General features: G+C 61.1%; 1 protein-coding gene across 3 annotated transcripts in view; it reads right to left on the bottom strand.

The window, feature by feature from the left end:
* Positions 1–853: 853 nt before the first annotated feature.
* PAK4 (p21 (RAC1) activated kinase 4) overlaps positions 854–17,223 on the bottom strand; it is a 41,988-nt gene continuing 25,618 nt past the window's right edge. For all 3 annotated transcript variants that reach the window (XM_082712167.1, XM_082712169.1, XM_082712168.1), the window contains exons 2-10: positions 11,515–11,588; positions 10,106–10,367; positions 6,841–7,290; positions 6,180–6,626; positions 4,683–4,816; positions 4,426–4,552; positions 3,201–3,326; positions 2,313–2,447; positions 854–1,875 (exon numbers count right to left, since the gene is read on the bottom strand). In XM_082712167.1, the coding sequence (XP_082568293.1) occupies positions 1,720–1,875; positions 2,313–2,447; positions 3,201–3,326; positions 4,426–4,552; positions 4,683–4,816; positions 6,180–6,626; positions 6,841–7,290; positions 10,106–10,309 (1,779 nt within the window). In that variant the 5' untranslated portion in view covers positions 10,310–10,367; positions 11,515–11,588 and the 3' untranslated portion in view covers positions 854–1,719. The remainder of the gene's footprint in view (positions 1,876–2,312; positions 2,448–3,200; positions 3,327–4,425; positions 4,553–4,682; positions 4,817–6,179; positions 6,627–6,840; positions 7,291–10,105; positions 10,368–11,514; positions 11,589–17,223) is intronic.

The raw sequence follows: 17,223 nt of genomic DNA, 5'->3' as shown, positions 1-17,223 counted from the left end.
CCACCCCCACCTCTTGGGTTCTGGGGGAGACGCACACAGTCCAAGCTCATACCAGCCTGGGGCGCTCAGTGCCCAGAACACAGAGGCAGCACCGTCCTGAAGATGCCAGCCAATTCCTTTCTCCCCTTGTAGAGACCCAGGCTCAGCCTCCTGGGACCCCGATTTGAAGGGAGGGATCTGGCCAGTGGAGTATCCCTAAGGCTGGCTGTTCCAGATCCATCTGCCTCTGTTGAGTCCTCAAAAGCCCACCTGCCCACTGACCGATTTTCTGAATGACCCATTTACTAACATCAGCTCATCAAGGATCCTTCCTACCCACCTACCATGCTCAAGACAAACAACCTTTAAAACAAGATTCCAGGGGCACCTGGGTGGCTCAGTGGGTTAAGCCGCTGCCTTCGGCTCGGGTCATGATCTCAGGGTCCTGGGATCGAGTCCCACATCGTGCTCTCTGCTCAACAGGGAGCCTGCTTCCTCCTCTCTCTCTGCCTGCCTCTCTGCCTACTTGTGATCTCTCTCTGTCAAATTAAAAAAAAAAACAAAAACAAAAAACCTTTAAAACAAGATTCCAGCAAATCTCCAATCTGGCAAACTGGTCACTGCAGCATACAGACCCTGGGGGACTGGCTGTTTGCAGGCGAGGGGGTGAGTCTGGGTCCCGTCAGGGGGGGGCACTACAGGCTGGCTTTGACCTGGGGCTCCCCACCCCCCCAAGACATGGCCCTTGGCCTAAGATGGACTGGAATCCTGGGGTTCGCCAGCCCGCCCTCTCTCCATCCTTGAGTCCCTCCCCCAAGTCCCACACCAAGATGACCTGGACAGGAAGGCGCGCTACCCATGCTACACGCACACGCAAAACAAGAAAACATTTTAATTGTAAAACTAACTTGAGGGAAGGGAGGGGAGAGTGGGGCCGCACCAAAGGGCTGGGAACCTGATTCTTCAAGCAGTGGTTCTGTCCCTGGTGCCGCCCCTAGGGGGCAGGAACCATCTGTCCCCAGGTTGGGACAGGGGCTAGTGTTATAAAATGACAATATAAATAGACTTCTAGAAAAGAGGAGGCTGTCCAGGTGCAGTAGTCATCTGCAGAGGCTGGGGATAGGCAGGAAGCCCTGGCCCCCATCTCCCCAGCAAGCCACCGAGAGGGGGTGCAGGACTAGGGGAAAAGGCCACTCTTCAGACATTCATGATCGACCCCCACAATGGCTCGGGGGGGGGGCAGGGGGCTGCGCTGTATGTCAGGCAAGGCCTTAGAGACACCCACTCCCAGGCTGGAGGACAGAGCAGCTGGACCGTCTGCACAGGTGTGTGTGCACACATGCGTGCGCGCACACACACACACACACACACACACACGCCTCTCGTGGTGTTCTCTCCATCCACAGCAGCCCCCACTGCAGATGATTTCCAGTGATAGGGGGGCTGTCTGTCCTTCCTGGAAGACAGGAAGACACAGGGAGCGACCATCCCAGAGGGTGGGGAGGCTGGGAACCCTCACTTGCTCCCGCAAATCCCTGTGTTTTGTTTTGTTTTAAAGTCACAAAATCAAACCTGGAGTTCAGTAGTAGGGTCCTGCACGCTCCCCCACCGCCGACAAGGATGGCGGTGCCACATGGAGTGTCTCCTGGGTGGGGAGGAGTGGGGGCCTCCCCCCGACTGGCCCGTGGTGAGACGGGGTGACCCAAGGGGCTCTTTGGTTCAGGGATAGGGCACTGAGCCTCATCTGGTACGGTTCTGGCGCATGAGGGGCACGATGCTGGCGGGCGGGCCCGCTTTGGCCAGGAAAGGGTGCTTGAGCAGCTCAGCCGCTGTGGCCCGCTGGGCTGGGTCACGCACCAGCAGGCGGTCCAGGAAGCCCTTCAGGGAGGGTGACACCTGTGGGGAGGTGGGGGAGAGAGTCAGGAATGGGTTTGAGCACCAGCTCCACTTCTCACTTGCCACTGGGCTCCAGTTTCCGCCTCTGTAAAATGGGCCGACAACATCCGCTGCCTGGGGGTAGAGGCCAGGAGGGCCCCGGTGTCTAGAGCTTGGCCCCAAGGAAAGAAACACATCAAAGACCCCAGGGGCTCATTTCTTCTCCATTTTCAAGGTTTGCAAGGAGGTGACAGTGGCTGGGCCCCAGAAGCACCCCTCTCTTGCCAGGCGAACCATCTACCAGGAAGGCTCCTCTCCCAGACCTGGCTATGCCAGCCAGCCGAGGCTCAACCACTGGGGGACGGTAAGGGCTCAGGGAACCTGTAGCAGAGGGGGCGGGGAGCCCAACACAGAGGGAGTGTCCCCTCCCCCACACCACCTGCCCGCCGGGGGCTCACCTTGTGCAGATTTTTCAGTCGAGGTGGCAAGTTGTCCCGAATCATCTTCATGGCTTTGAGGGGGGGCTCATTGAAGTAGGGGGGCTCCCCGTCCACCATCTCGATCACCATCACCCCCAGAGACCAGATGTCTACCTGCAGCGGGAAAGGGACAGGAGGGCTGAGCTGGACTCACTGGGCCCGTGCTAGGGGAAGCCACAATGGGGTGGTTGGTTCTGCCTTTGCCTCCTCCCTCCTGGAGTCCTTGGGCCCCAAACACCCTGACACCCAACTTCCCAGACCCACAAGCTCCTCCCCCAAGGAGCCCTGAGAAGGGTTCTGCCTACCCAGCACCCTCCTTCCCTCACTCTAGGGAGCATTCAGGGTGCGGTGGCCAGTTGCCTAAGCAGCATGGTTGGGACACAGTAATTGGCTCATGAACAGACACGTGACCGGAGCTGAGCCAATCAGAGCCAGCACAAAGACTTTAGCTACCAGGAGCACCCGGTACTCACAGGCAGGGGCATGGGGTCCCAGAGTTGCCAGGCCAGCTCTGCCCTGACTAGGGGAGCACCTGCCTGGGTGAAGACTACCTGGACCAAGTCAGGACTGGGGAGGGACAGAGCACAGGAATGCCAGGCCTGAAGCCTGTCACTCGCCCCTACATCACAGTTCTTGGGACCCAGCGCTTTCAGGTTTTGCTAAATTCGAGTGGGTTTTGTCAGCACCAGGCTGGGCTCATCAGGGATAGGTGCATAAACGCATGCCTCCCTCCTCTCCCATAGGACCATCCCCAGTGACCCATCTCCCACACTGAGACCCACTCCACCCCCAGCACTCCTGCGGCTCCAGATGGTCACAGTGTAAACCTGTGCTGACAACAGGACAACCGGGCCACCGCCGGCTTACCTCTGGCCCATAGGGAAGGCGAGAGATGAGCTCTGGGGCCATCCAGTAGGGCGTGCCGACCAGGGATTTCCTCCGTGGTACCTCCTTGCTGACTTGCGCGCAGAACCCAAAGTCCGAGAGCTTCACCTGCAGCGGGGCGCAGGCAGAGGTGTTTACCTACTCAGTTCCCTGGCCTTGGATTTTCGGGGACTACACGGGGCAGCCTAGAGGTTAGAGCCAGACCACGGAGTCCCTCTGCCTGCTCCCAGCAGGGGGCCCTTAGGTGTGTCACCTCCCCGTGGGAGATCACACCATGTGCCTTCCTGACAGGGTCTGCCCTGGGGCCTTTGGGGGAAGTGGCCTGAGTCCTACAGGTTCCAAATGTTGCGTAGGGGTGCTGAGACCCCAGCTGGCTCCCAAAGCCCTTGCCTGGGCCCTGGCATCCCTGAATGCAGCCCTGGCCTGGAGAGGATGACAGCCGTGACTTATTTTGCTAACAACCACGTGCCCAGAACCACACATTTCCACCTGTTTGGGAGCCATGGGTCCCCTTCCGATTCCTAAGGATATGTGCGGATCTTCTCACCCCCATGAAACATATGCACACGGCGTGCACACAACTTCAGGCTCACAGATGTCCCCCAACCACATCTGTGGACAGCTTCAGGCGTTCGGGGATTCCAGCTGAGACTCCCCATGAAAGAGAGCCCACCACGACCCCTATCCCTGCTGAATGGCTTCACTTCCCTGGGGGAAGGCAGGCGAATCACCAATGAGAACTTGGGGACAGTCAAGGACTCCCTCCCACTGAAAATCATGTCCACTCTTAGAGTAGAAATACAGGTTCTGGGCACTGGGGGGCCTCATCCGTGGGCATGAGTCTGAGCCTCAATCTGGAGAAGCGGAGACAGGAGCGGGGTCCACGGCCCACGGCCACGTGCTCGGCTGGGAACAGCTTCTTGGTGGAGGAAGAGCCACAGCCAGCACCCCAGCTGTCTCCCGGCCTCCTGGGGCCCAGTGCTCGACCACAGCTCCCGGCACCCTGGGCTGAAGGCGCAGCCTCCTCCGGCCTGGCCCCCCCTCCCCGTGACCGTGTGTGCAGAGCCCCCCGCTGACTGGGCCTGATTCGGGGCTGTTGGCCTGAGGAGTGAACAAACTTCTTGCTCTTCAAGCCGCCGAGCTGCGGGTCAGGGATGGAGGGGAGCCAGGGAGAGGCAGAGGGAACCCAAGCCACCCTGCTCCTCACCCTGCCGTCGTGGGTCAGCAGGATGGAGTCGCTCTTGATGTCGCGGTGGATAACTCCCTGTGCGTGGAGCACGGCCAGGGCCTGAAGCACGGCCAGGCACACAGCGGCGATCTGCTCCTCGTTCATCCTGTGTGGGCTGGGGGTCAGCGACTGGAGGCCCGAGGGGAATGCTGCCCTCCTGGCCCGGAGACGTGGCCCCCACCCCGAGGGGTCTGAGAGGACACAGTGGCCCCAGGGACCCTGGGGTCTGGCAGTACCTGGTGTGAGTGACGATGTCGGTGAGGGCGCCGCCCTCCAGAAACTCCATGACTACCCAGAGCTCGTCCCCGACCAGGTAGCTGTTGTACATCTCCACCACGTTCTCGTGCTGGTAGTCCCGCATGATCACCACCTGGGCACCAGGCGGGGTCAGCACTGCTGGTCCCTGCCGCAAACCCAGTCACCCCACCAGCCTGCCTCCCGCCTCCCCTCCTGCCTGGGCTGGGGCCCTGCCACACCAAAGGCCCAGCCCACTTGTCACTCCCGCTCTTTGTCATTGTCATTTGTCACTGCCCTCCCTTGTGCCAAGGCCAGGAGACCCCAAAGGCAGCTTGAGGCCTGATGCCTGCATTGTGGGGGTTTCCCTGCCCCCAAACCCCATTTCTGATCCTGCTCTCTCACCAGTCATGAGCTGGTTGGTCTCTGAATGGCCCTACTGACCAGGCCGGTGTAGGGACAGGGGCGGGGACGAGAATGTCTTAAGCATGGGGCTGAGTCCGTGGGACAAGCAGGTACCTGCCAAGGGCAGAGTAACAGCCTGGGGGGATGGGTTCAGGGAAGAAAAGCCCTGGCAGCAAAGCCCGGGGGAGATGGGAACGGGACACTCACTGGGATTCCGCTGAAGAGCCCACGGTGCGGCTGCAGTGCGGGGAGATTAGGGGGCCGGGGGAGGGGTTATAGGGACAGCTGAGAGACCAGAAGGAGGCAGTTTCGACCACCTCCACACCTGACATCCCAGGACTCCTGCATTGGAGTCCAGGGACTGCTGCCAGCCCGGATTCCTCTGGGGAAGGAGCCAGGAGTTGGCCTTTGTAAAAAGCTGGCAGATGCCACTGGGAACCCCAGCCAGAGGCTGGACACAACCAAGGACCTAGATGGGAGCCAGACCTCAAACGCCTGCCAGAGGCCAGGCCCGTGTCCCGAGGACAAGGACACTGCAAGGGTCAGTAAGGGGGGCAGAGGGGCAGGCCTGCAGGCCCCAAAGAGCCCTTGAGTGGCTGCGTGGGGGACGCCAAGGGGTTACCCAAGAGGGGACGCCAGGGCAGAGTCGGGGGGAGAGGATGGGGTTGCACAGCAGCTAACGGGCTACCATGGGAGATAGAACCAGGGGAGGGGCAGGGCTGGGATCTCGAGAGACTCTGGGGACCAGTTTGGGACTCGGTGGGTATGAAGGACCTGGAAGTCCCACGAGGGCGGGGCTGAGGGGCTCTGGAGTTGGGGCTCCAGGGAGGCAGGGGTGGGTATGGGGCAATGAGGGGAGAGGTGACAGCCTGGGGAAGTGTGAGGAGTAAGGAGAGGAGACAGGCTCAAACCCAGCCCTGGGGACCCTGGTGCTGAATGGCCTTCTCCCATCCTCACCCTTACAGGATGCGGACCAGCATGGGCCTCCAGACCAGCTGGTAGAGGGCAGCAGGAGGAGGGGGGACGACGGGGCCGGGAGGGCACAGGCGGGGCCGGGAGGGGCTAGGAGGGACAGGGATGGGCCCTCGGCCCACCTCATTGAAGAGGAGCTCGCGCCTCTGCTGCTTGCGCAGGTCCATCTTCTTGACCGCAACCAGCCTGCCTGAGCTGCGCACAGTGGCGATGCACACGATGCCCGTGGAGCCCTCGCCGATCTTAATGAAGTTGTCCAGGTAGGAGCGAGGGTCGCCAGGGTCCACTACCAGCTGCAAGGCAGCTCGGAACTGCTCGTGCGACACTCGCTGGGGTTCCCGCTGTGGCGAGCGGGGCCCGGGGGGCCCAGGGGCCGGGGGCCCGGCGGGGGTAGGGGCAGTGACAGGGCGAGTTAGAGGAGCCAACTGGGGCTCAGAGGCATGGGGGCCCAGCACTCCTGGGCTAGGGGGTCCGCGGGCTCGGGTGGGAGGCCGGGAGGAGGAGGAGGACTGGGGGACCGCCAGGCCCCCGGCCGATGGCCCGTTGGGGGCCAGGCTATGAGGCTCCCCCTGCAATAGAAAAGACAGGCAGCTGTTAGTGGAGGGGGAGGGGGCCAGCTCTGCTCCTTGTGTGGGAGAGGGGCCCTGCCTGTGGGACAGACACATGGCAGTCAGGATGGAGATGGACAGTGGGCTGGGCACAGGCTGGCGCTGGTGGGCAGGGAACAGGGGACGTTTGGGACAAAGGGGTGGTGGGAGGTCCCGGGGCAGGGGTACTGGTTACCTGGACACCCCGGGCCGGGTGGTCCGTGTCAGCCCTCGGGTACGTGTTAAAGGGCCGACCAGCTGCTGCTTTGGCCCCACCAGCCAGACCGGCAGGTTGCGGGGTGCCGACGTCGGGCCCAGAGAGGGGGCGTTTGTCCCGGGAGGATTCCTGGGGTCCTCCTGAGCCCTCCCTGGAAGACTTGGGCCTCTTCTCTGGCCCCACCCGCCGCCTGTCACCACCGCTGCCACCCGCCTCACTGCGACCAGCACCCCGGCCTTGGCTGCCCGCCTTCTCTGGGGCTGCTCTGGCCGGCTCTGTGGGCATCCCGTTTTCCTGGCGGGCACGGGCAGGTGGCGGGGGGCTGTCTCTCCGCAGGGAGTTGGAGCGCGTCACCGACATGTTCTCAAACTCGTCCAGTAGCAGCGTGAGGGCCCCATCCTTGGCGCCTTTGCTGCCCCGCACGATGGTCTGGGGTCCAGGGCAATGGCGGGATGGGGGCCGGGCAAGGAAGAGGAGGACACAGGACGTGTATCCGACACACAAGGACAGGACAACACAAAACACACACAGAGACAAGACAGAGACGGAATGAAGAAATGCCATGGGGTGATGAAGGGGCAGGGTGGGTGGGGGTGGCACCAGAGGGGCCCCTGCAGTCCCTCCCACACCCCCACGTGGTCTGGTGCAGGAAGAAAGCTGAAGGGGTAACCTCCCACGGGTCAGGCTGTTGCCCCTGGGCTGGCCAGTCCCCCTATAAAGCACCCTCCCCGTCTCTCTCCTGTTTTCCAGCCTGGGGGCAGGTCTCTGCCCTGTGGGCGGGAGGGGAAGGAGCACAGAGCCCATGCCACCCCATCAACAGTCCTGGAGAGCCGCAAATTACAGGATGCTGGGCACAGGGCCCAGCCTGGACTTCCTCCCTTGCTGCCCGCTGGGGCTGTTAACCCTAAACCCATGCTCTGTCCCCCGGAAGCCAAGGACAGAGCACAGGGAGAGTCAGAAAGGACTGGGCCTGAAGTCCAGGAGCAGTGGTGGCAAATGGGAATTCCCACGTGGCCTGGTGAATGTAACATGTGCCCTGAATACACCCAAGCTTCGCGTGCCAAGCCCAGCACCCTGATCCTGGTCACAGCCGCCTCCTCCCTCAAACAGAGTCAAGGCCTCCAGGAATACCTCCTCATCTCCCATTCAGCTCAGAGCACACAAGTTTCCTCACTGCTCCTCAAACATACCAGGCAAAGGCCCACCTCAGGACCTTTGCACTGGCTGTTTGCTCTTCCTAGAACATCTTCTCCCAAGTATGCCCTCAGCTCCTTCCCTACTCTCCTCTTCCAGGCCTTTGCCCAAACTCAGCTTCTCAGAGGGAAGCTTCTGTTGACTACCCAGAGTCTAAAATGCCAGCCCCTAACATCCCCATTCCCTTTCTCTGCCTTCTCTTTCTCTGGAGCCCTAGAAACCAGCTGCCCTGATGCAACTGTCAGCTGACTGTCACCTGCCCCTCCTGTGACATCCATGAGGACTTTTGTATTTGCCTGCTGATCTGCTCTTGCTACATCTCAGTACCTAGCACCGTGTCAGGTATGTGTGCACAGCGTGCTCAAGAAACATGGGCTGAGCCAGCGGGGGAGGGAGGCAGGCTGGGAGGAGGCTGTAAAGAGCAGAACACGCAACCCTGGCCCTCTGCTCTCACTCACAGGCCAGTGGCAATGGGGGCCCAGGGCTGCCACACATCCTCAAGCCACAACTGCCTGCCTCCACTGTGCATGAAACCCACCTCCAGCCCACAGGGCCCCCAGGGGCCGGCCCCTGTCTCTCCCTCCCACGCCCCGCCTCTTGGGGGCCTGGCTACCTCCTTGCCTGGGCACCCTGTGAAGCAAGGCAGACAGACACCTGCTCATGCCCTAGCCCCAAGAAGACTGGGGGCTGCGGGAGGGCCTGGGAAGACCCAGCCAAGGGGAGATTCCCAGCAGGGGCAGCAAACACGTACCCACACAGGCCCCAAGACTCTGCTAGTCCCCATGGCCCCTTGTTTGGCCCTTCTTGGCAGGCATGGGCCCAAACAGGACTCACGGCTGGCGGACCAAGCAGGGGCTAGATTTTCGGGGGTCCCCTAGGGAAGCCACAGGCATCATGGAGGAGCCCCAGGGCCAGCTGGGGGATGGAAGCGAAGCAGGTGGGGTGGGGCCAGCAGGGACAAAGGAGCCAGCACCCCGGCCCGCGGAGGCAGCTGCCACCCCCTCAGCCCCTGCGATTAGTCAGCAGAAGCCAGAAATACAGCCTTGGATGTGAAGTCTCTGCTGCTTTAAGCAGCAGGAAAGAGTTCAAAGTCTTCAAAAGGCCTGCAGGAGAGGCACCGAGACCTCAGCGGGGCCGCAAGATGGAGCCCATCCTGGTGAGTGTCCTCGCGCCAGGCCCCGGAGATGATGAGTCAGCCAAAGGCCTGTCCCCCAACCGTGGGCCCGCTGACCGGCACACCCATCTCCATCTCCAGCCCAAGAACAACCCTGGCTGCGTGCCCCTGGCCCTGGGCCCTTCCTGGCTCCCACTGCCCCTGAGGTGAAGTCTGGCCTTGGAGGCGGGCTTCCCAGGCCGGGCAGGCTCACACCCTGCAACCAGCCGGCCTCACCGTGCCATGCCTGGGCGCCGGGACTGCACAGATGGCAAAGGGGTCTAAGAGCCTGGGCTGTGGAAACAGACCGTGGTTCAAATCCCAACTCCTCCCTTTTGCTCAAGATGGCCAGAAAACCACCCTCCAAACCAAAAAGCCTCCAAGGCTTCCCATGGACTCTTTCCTCTGCTAAAAGGCTCTCTTTGCCACAGGATTCCTCCCTCTCAGGGCACAGCTCAGGTGTCCCCCTCCTCCACAAAGTTGGCCCAGACTGGGGGACAGGGGCAGGGGAGGCCGGGTCAGCAGCTCTCTGGGCGCCCCCAGGTCGGTCCTACCATGGGGATCTGTCCCTCGCCCAAGGACAAGTTTCTGGTACTCGGGATGGGGCCACGGAGCCCAGGGAGAGGAGGACAACTCAGAGGCTGGCGTGGGGGGCTGCTACTGGGGTCAAGGTGGGAGTCAGTGCTGAGAGGCATGGGGAGGGATTGGTGGGTGGAGGGGTGAAATGTCAGGACTGGGGCGAAGATTAGGGTAGAGGGTTGGGGTGTCTGTCTGGCTGTCAGTAGGAGGAGGTCAGCAAGGAGGTGTTGGCCCTAGGGTCAAGCGTGGGTTTAAGGCCTGGGGGTGCCGTATGGGGTTGGTATGGGGCAGGAGAGGCCACAGTGGGCGCTGGCATACCTTGGGGGCCCCGGGCTGGATGGAGGTGATGCAGGCAGGGTCCACAAGGGGCTTGGGCCGGCGAGCCGACTCCTCAATCAGGCTCTGCCACTGGCGGGGCAGCCCCGTGAACTTCTGCTCGTGCTGGTCGAAGCCTGTGTGCACGCGGTGCTCAAAGTTGGATGGCGCGGAGATCTCGACCCTCTTCTTCTTCTTCCCAAACATGGCGGCGCTGATGCTCTCAGCGCCGCAAGGGCGCAGACTGGGGCTCCTCTCAGCAGGCCTGTGGGAGGGGGCCGCTCACCAGAACCCGCCCATTTTTCTGGGCTCCTTGGGCTCTGCCCCAGTCCTGTCCCTCCTCATCTCCTCCTTGGTCTCCCCTCCCCCACAGGTGGCCTGAGGGACCCGTGAACAGGCTCCCCTGCTCAGCCCTCGGAGTCCCCTCGACATGACCTGCACCTATCCCCTCTCTGCTCTCATGCCCCCTTTGCTCACAATGGTTTTCAAACCTCAGTGCCTTTGCACTGACTCCTCATGGAACACTCTTCCCTAGTATCCACTCATGGCTCCCTCCAATCCCCTCCTTCAGGTCTCAGAATGGTTGGTGAATCTTTTCCCGACCGCCCCAAGTGAAGGAAGTGTCCCACTAGCTTTCCGTCACAAAGCTTCACAGCACGTTTGACTCCTGAAAATTCTACTGTTCATTCTTGAGTTTACCAGTTGGATGTCTACACCCCACCCCCAACCCTTAGACTATCAGCACCAAAGGCCAGATCTCATCTGCCCAGTGTGCCTGTATCCTACCCCACCCCCAGTACAATGCCTGGCCTGTAGCCCACACTCAGTGACCAAGCGACTGTTCAACAACTGCTTCTAGTCCCTGTCCTATGCACGGCCCTTGGGAGCCTCACCCTAACACTCCCACTTTACAGATGAAGAGACTGAGGCTCGGAGAAGGGAGTTCCTCACCAGGGTTGCGCAGTGGGGAAAGTTCCAAGGTGCAGCGCATATTAGCAAGCACAACCACCCCTGCCTTTAGGCTCTGTGGTCTCCAGGTGACACCTCGGCTGGCACCAGGCACCGTATAAATGCTCACTGAAAGCCAGTTGGAAAACCAAAGGGACTGCCGGAGAGATGCACCACTGTGTGTCCCCAGGGAGACCAGGGAAGTGAGGGGATGGGGAGTCAAATGGCAAGAGAACGATCTTTCTTTGCCACTCACTCTGTGGGACCGTGGGCGAGTGACGTGACCTCTCTCCTCCTCACAGGGCTGCTCTGAGGACTGACTGGGTAACAGGAGCAGAGCAGGGCACGGAGCGCGGGCCCTGCTCCACCACGGTGACTCCAGAGTGCTCCTAACGGCGTCTAGGGGAGGGGGAACCCGGGTCCTGTACCCCCATCCCACGCCCAGGCCCTGGAGTCCCACAGACCTGGTTTGATGCTGGCTGTGCTAGACGTGCCCTCCGGCAGGTGACGGCTCCTCTTGGGGCCTCGAGTTACTCATCTGGAAGATGGGAAGAAAATACGCATGCATTCATCCGCTAACACCTCGCTTCTCTGCGCCCAGCCCTGTGCTGGTGGCTGCTCGGGATACGGTGGGGACTGAGGCCAAGATTGCCTCCGACGGCCCAGGGTGGTCAAGGCTGGGGTCAAGGAGGACCAGACCCAGCCTGAGGGATGGTAGGGCCGGGGGGCAGGGGAGGCTTCTCACAGAGAGGCTGTGTGAGCTAAGACCCAGAGGATGAGGGGAAAGGCATCTGGCTGGGCTCTTTGCTGGCTTCAGGCTGGCTCCCCAGAGCCTGGCATGGTGCCCAACACAGGGTCGGCCCCAAGTGCAGTGAGTCTTGTGACCTGAGGACCCTCTCAGGCGTCTGGGATGCTGCCCTCCAGACCTGGCTCTCCTCCTCCCCGTGCCATTCCGCCTTTCCACTGGGGCAGCTGTGTGAGGTCGGGAAAACTTGCAGCCAGCCCTGGCCCAGAGGCAGGACCATCAGTGGGTAGCCATCTAGGAGAACCGGTCCGGCAGCAGCGCCCAGTTGGGAGGGGGTGGGGACCCAGCAGACAACCTGTCTCAACTGGTCAGGGCCTCCTGGGCAGCAGGAGGCCAGAGCCAGGTCCTGCCAGGGCTCCCCCAGCAGGTCCAGCTTCCCTGCTGCTCCGGGGTCCCCAGCTGCTCGGATGTGGGGTACGGCGGCCCTGGCCAGGATGGAGGTCCCTTTGCCTCTGCCTCTGTCCCTCCTCTGCCCTCAACCAAGCCAGGAGCCCTTTCAGTGTCTCCCCCCATTCCAGCCCTTCCCTCCCACCTCAACTTCCATCCCTGGCCCCCCATCCAGCCTGTTCTGGCTCCCAAGCCTCTCTGCTGCCCTCAGCCGTCAGCCTGTCTCAAACAGGTCCTCGCCTTGTCCCCACAGTCAGACCTTCCCCCATCCTCCCACCGATACCCCACAGCTTCACCTCCACCTCCTTGCAGGGTTCCCAGAGGGGTCCCCACCTGGCACGCCTGGCCTCAGCCCTCACCTTGGCCTCTCTCACTCGGCCCTGTTCTACCCTGTAGCCCACAGCCCAAGGCACCAAGTCACTCCGGGGAGTAGGATTAACCAGTGACCCCTCACTAAGCCCAGGAGAGGGCGGGGCGACCCTGCAGTGGGAGGAGCTCGGCACCCAGACAGGGTCGGGTGGGGGGGGGCGCCCGGACTGCCTCCTTAAAGCCCTCGCCCCCATAAAACCCAAGGGGCATCCATTTACCCTGCAGCCAGCCCCTAGTGTATCCTGCCTTCAGGGCATGTGACCCCGCAGGGGAAGGGGATGGAGGGACACACCTCCGGATATTTGCCCAGGGCCACCCCTTCCCTCTGGGCACAGCACGGAGGGAGGGACAAACAGAGGAACTGAGCGTGTTTATAGTGCTCGGGCTCCAGCTCCACCCTGGGGCAGCCTCCAGCTCCGCAGCGGCACCCCCACCAAGTCCCCTGGCTCCTGACCCTACAGGAGCCCACAGCGGGGAAGGTGGGGCAGCTGTGACACAAAGCTAGGTGCCTGCACCAGGAGCATGGAGGTGGGCAAAGAGGGGGCACAGGGGCTCCCCAGCGAGCTTGGAACCCAGGAGTCTGACTGCTGTGTCCCGGCCATTTCACCTTCTGTACTTGGGAGCCAAGCCACCTTGGGAGCTCACCGTGCAGCCTGGGCCACCCCATGCCTCAGTTTCCTCTTCTGTTAGGATAATGCCGGATTGTGCTCCCTGGGGTTCCGAGTCACAGAACACCAGGCACTCGCTCACAGTCACCCACGGAGTACCTACTGTGTGCTGGCCCCTCTTCCAAGCACCCCGCCCAGAGCCCCTCATCTCACCCGCACACATGACCCATGAGGATGCAGCCACCGTGTGCCCCACATTATAGCCAAGGAGGAACGAGGTGCAGGGAAGACACCCCACTCACCCGGGGCCCACCACCTGGCAGCAGAGTGCACCTGCGGCTCCAGGCCAGTCCTCAGAAATAAAGGCAGCGACGATCAGAGGACCCTGCGCCCCACAGTCTACTGACTGCCCTCACAACTGGCCAACCCCAATTCACAGACCAGGAGCCTGCGGCCCAGAGCGAGGAAGCCCCTTGTCCAGGGCACCCAGCATTCAAACTCCAGAAGGTGGGCACCAGAGCCCACGCTCTTACCTGCCTGGCCTGCACCAAGGGCCCCGGGGAAGCCACTGCTTCTGTCCCCTTCGACTCCAGGGCAACTTCCTCCCTCCCTCCCAAGCCTACACCCTGCCCTTCCTTCTTTCTTTCAAGTTTATTTATTTATTTATCTTTAGTAATCTCTACCCCCCCCCCAGATCAAGAGTCACATGTTCCCTCGACTGAGCCAGCCAGTCACCCCACACTTGCCCTTTTGGTCCTGCCCTGACCCCTCCTGGGGTTCAGGGTCCCCATCTCCTATCTGACCTGTCCCAGCCCCCCAAGGGTAATGGGAGGCAGCACAGAGTGGGGGTTCCTGTTCCCCTTCAGCAAGACAATCTGCAGGGGAAAAGATGGCCACACATCCATCCCCGCCACCAAATGTACCTCTCCGAGGCTCAGCCCCAGTACTGACGCGAGGGACCCCACCACCCTGCCCAGATGCAGACCCTCAGCTCACGGACTCCCTGTGACCTGGGGGGAGCAGCTCTTCTCATTTTCATCTTGCAGATGTGGAAACTGAGGACCACGAAGGTGAAATCTCTTGCTCAGGTTACCAAGCAGAGCTGGGCCTGAAGCCAGTTGGATCCACTACAGCATCGACCTCCTTAAACCTTCTGCTAGACCCCAAAACCCATCCCCGTGGCCCTGTGGCCCATATGAAATGCCTGTCACCTCTGCCCTTTGCTCGCTCTGCCTCAGCCACATGAACCTCCTTGCTTTTCTGCAAACCCTAGACACGTCCCCACCTCAGGGCCTTTGCACTGGCAGTCACTCCCTTGCTGGAACTTCATTCTCACGGATCTGCACATGGCTCCTTCCCTCCTTCCCTCTACCCACGTCTGTCTTCAAATATCCCTGGCTCCAGTCCTGTCCCCCTCTACATCTTTCCATTTGCACCTCTCATCCGTCTTGCTCCCTGCCATACCCCAATGTCTACAACATGGCCCAGCCCATACCAGGCACTTAAGGAACCGCCGGTGAATGAATGCACTCATCTGTACCCGCCGGTGAATGAATGCACTCATCTGTACCCGCTACACTACACCCCTGCTCAGACACCTCCGATACTGCTCAGGCGGTCCTTGGGGAAACTCCAGGAGAGGGTGAAGCAGCAACCTTAGATAGAGGGAACGGGGTGGTGGTGGGGGTAGGGTGGGGTGGGACAGCGTGCAGCCACCAGCCAGGCCACAGAGGCCTCTGAAGCCCTGTGTCTGATCCCACGAATGCAGGCACATTCCGTACCCTACTCTCAAATGTTTACTACAATGAAGAAAAAAGCTTTTGAATTATTCGACATGGGGGACAGGACAGTTTCCAGCCTGTCCTAGCCAAAGCTGCCAAGTTTCTAGACATCCCTGCATTCGCTGGTTCCATCCTCCTGAGCTTTCATGAGAAGAAAATGATACCCACCCACCCCACCCCACGCCTGACTCTCCCCACCATGAAAATCCACTCTGGTGGAAGAGCGAGATGCACCTGTAGCACAAAGTCATCCGGGAAATGTGTGTGTGTGCACGTGTGTGCAAAAACTCCTTACCTTCTGTCTCCTTCCCTCCTCCCCCCACCCCTCTGAAACAAGCTTGCTCCCTTGCAGTTTCGGGGAGCTGATGAAGGGGAACCCAGGGGCCCAAGAAAAGAGCAGGGGATGTGCCAAGATCAGTCTCCAAAATGAAACCCTCAATCAGGAAGGGGACCATGAAGGCAGGCCACTGTCCCCAGCCAGCACTCAGGGCTGCCACCACCAGCGCCCACCCCCTTTCATATCAAGACTTTTATTTATTTATTTTTTAAAGATTTTATTTATTTAAGAGAAAAAGCAAGATAGCAAGAGAGCGCACAAGCAGGAGGGAGAGGGGGAAGCAGGCTCCCTGCTGAGCGGGGATTCTCATGGGCTCCATCCCAGGGTCCTGAGATCATGACCTGAGCTGAAGGCAGAGGCTTAACCCCTGGAGCCACCCAGGCGCCCCTGCTAATAAGACTTTAACCTACTAGCTCACGGAAGCCGCTTCCCACCTCAGTTTACTCACTGTCAGGGCTGGGCTCTGACAAAGGAGGGGAGACCGGCCCCCAGCAGAATCCTGTCCCCCTCCACCCCCACACCCATCCCACCTCCACACCTTTGCTCAGCTCTCAGGTGCCCATCTGTACAGCCCCCGCCCTCCCCAGTCCAAATCTCTCTCCCAGCCCCGCTGCCTCGAGCCTAGTTTCTCCCCAGGGATCTTGATCCCAGATACCATCCTGAGCTTTGGGCCAAACACGTGCCTAAGCCCACTCCTTGGCAAATACCCCAAAGGACCCCATCACACTCACACACCTGCGTACTGTCCGTGGCTACTGAGGGCTGCTCTCTGCCAGACCGGGGCTGGGGCTCCTAGCAGCGGTCAGAATGGCCAGAAGCATCCCAGCCCTTGTGGACAGAGCTCATGTTCTAGGGGAAAGGAGACAGTCGATAAATGAGCTAAATCAGAAAAATATCTAGTGAGCCAGAGGGTAAATGCTGAGAACATACACTAAGCAAGGATCAAGAGAGTGCTGAGGGCCAGGAGAGGCTGCAAGTTTCAGTGAAAAGGTCAGGGAAGGCCTGGCTGGGAAGGTGACCCTTGAGCAGGGACCCGAGTGGGGGAGGGGCCAGGGAACCACATGGATACCCAGGAGTGGGAAGATTCAGTGCAACTGTCCCCAGGTGGGGACGTGCTTGATGTGGTCAGAGCAGAGGAGGCCCAGTGGTGGGGGCAGATCATGTAGGGCATTATGGGCCACGGGGACAGCTCCGTCCTTTCCTGGAGGGAGGTGGGGCCACACAAGGGCTCTGAGCAGCGGAGGGCCGTGGCCTGACTCAGGCAGCCAGAGGCTGGACTGTGGCCATGTGGAGCCCAGGGAGGCGGAGGACATGACAGCCAAGGGGCAGGCAGGACCATGTGGGGGCTCTGAAGGGAGAAGTGGGCAGGCTCTGGGCATGCTGGAACGGCCGAGGTGACAGGACTTGCTGACAACGGACACCATCTTCCATACTAGCCGCAGCCAAGAGCACCACGGGGGCGGGCGCTGGGTCCGGTCTTGCCCATCACCGTACCCCCAGTGCCTGGTTCGTCCCGTCTACCCTCTCCTGACCCTTCATATCCCCTGATGCATCCCACAGTGATGAGCGTGCCTCACGCTTCCCACGAAGTCAGTGGCTCAGCGCCGGCGGGGGGTGTAGGGGGGGGTGTGTGTGCTTCGGTGCTGACTCCAGCCCAGCTTCAGGCCAGACGTGCAGACCAGGCCACCCTGAGCCCTCTCGACCGTTCTTAGGTGACTGGGTTGCGGGGAAGAGTCCTCTTCCTTCCTGTTTCCCAAACCAGAACAACAGGGCCCAGAGAGGGGAATTCACTGCCCAGGGCTGCCCAGCACCACCAGGTCACCAAAGCACCCGTGCAGAGGCGGCCTTATCGCTGCCCCCTCCATTCCCGGTTTGCTGGCAGCCCC

The sequence above is a fragment of the Mustela nivalis genome (assembly GCF_964662115.1).
Source record: "Mustela nivalis genome assembly, chromosome: 18".
Taxonomy (NCBI): Eukaryota; Metazoa; Chordata; class Mammalia; order Carnivora; family Mustelidae; genus Mustela; species Mustela nivalis.
This window is presented reverse-complemented; position numbering and strand designations above follow the sequence as displayed.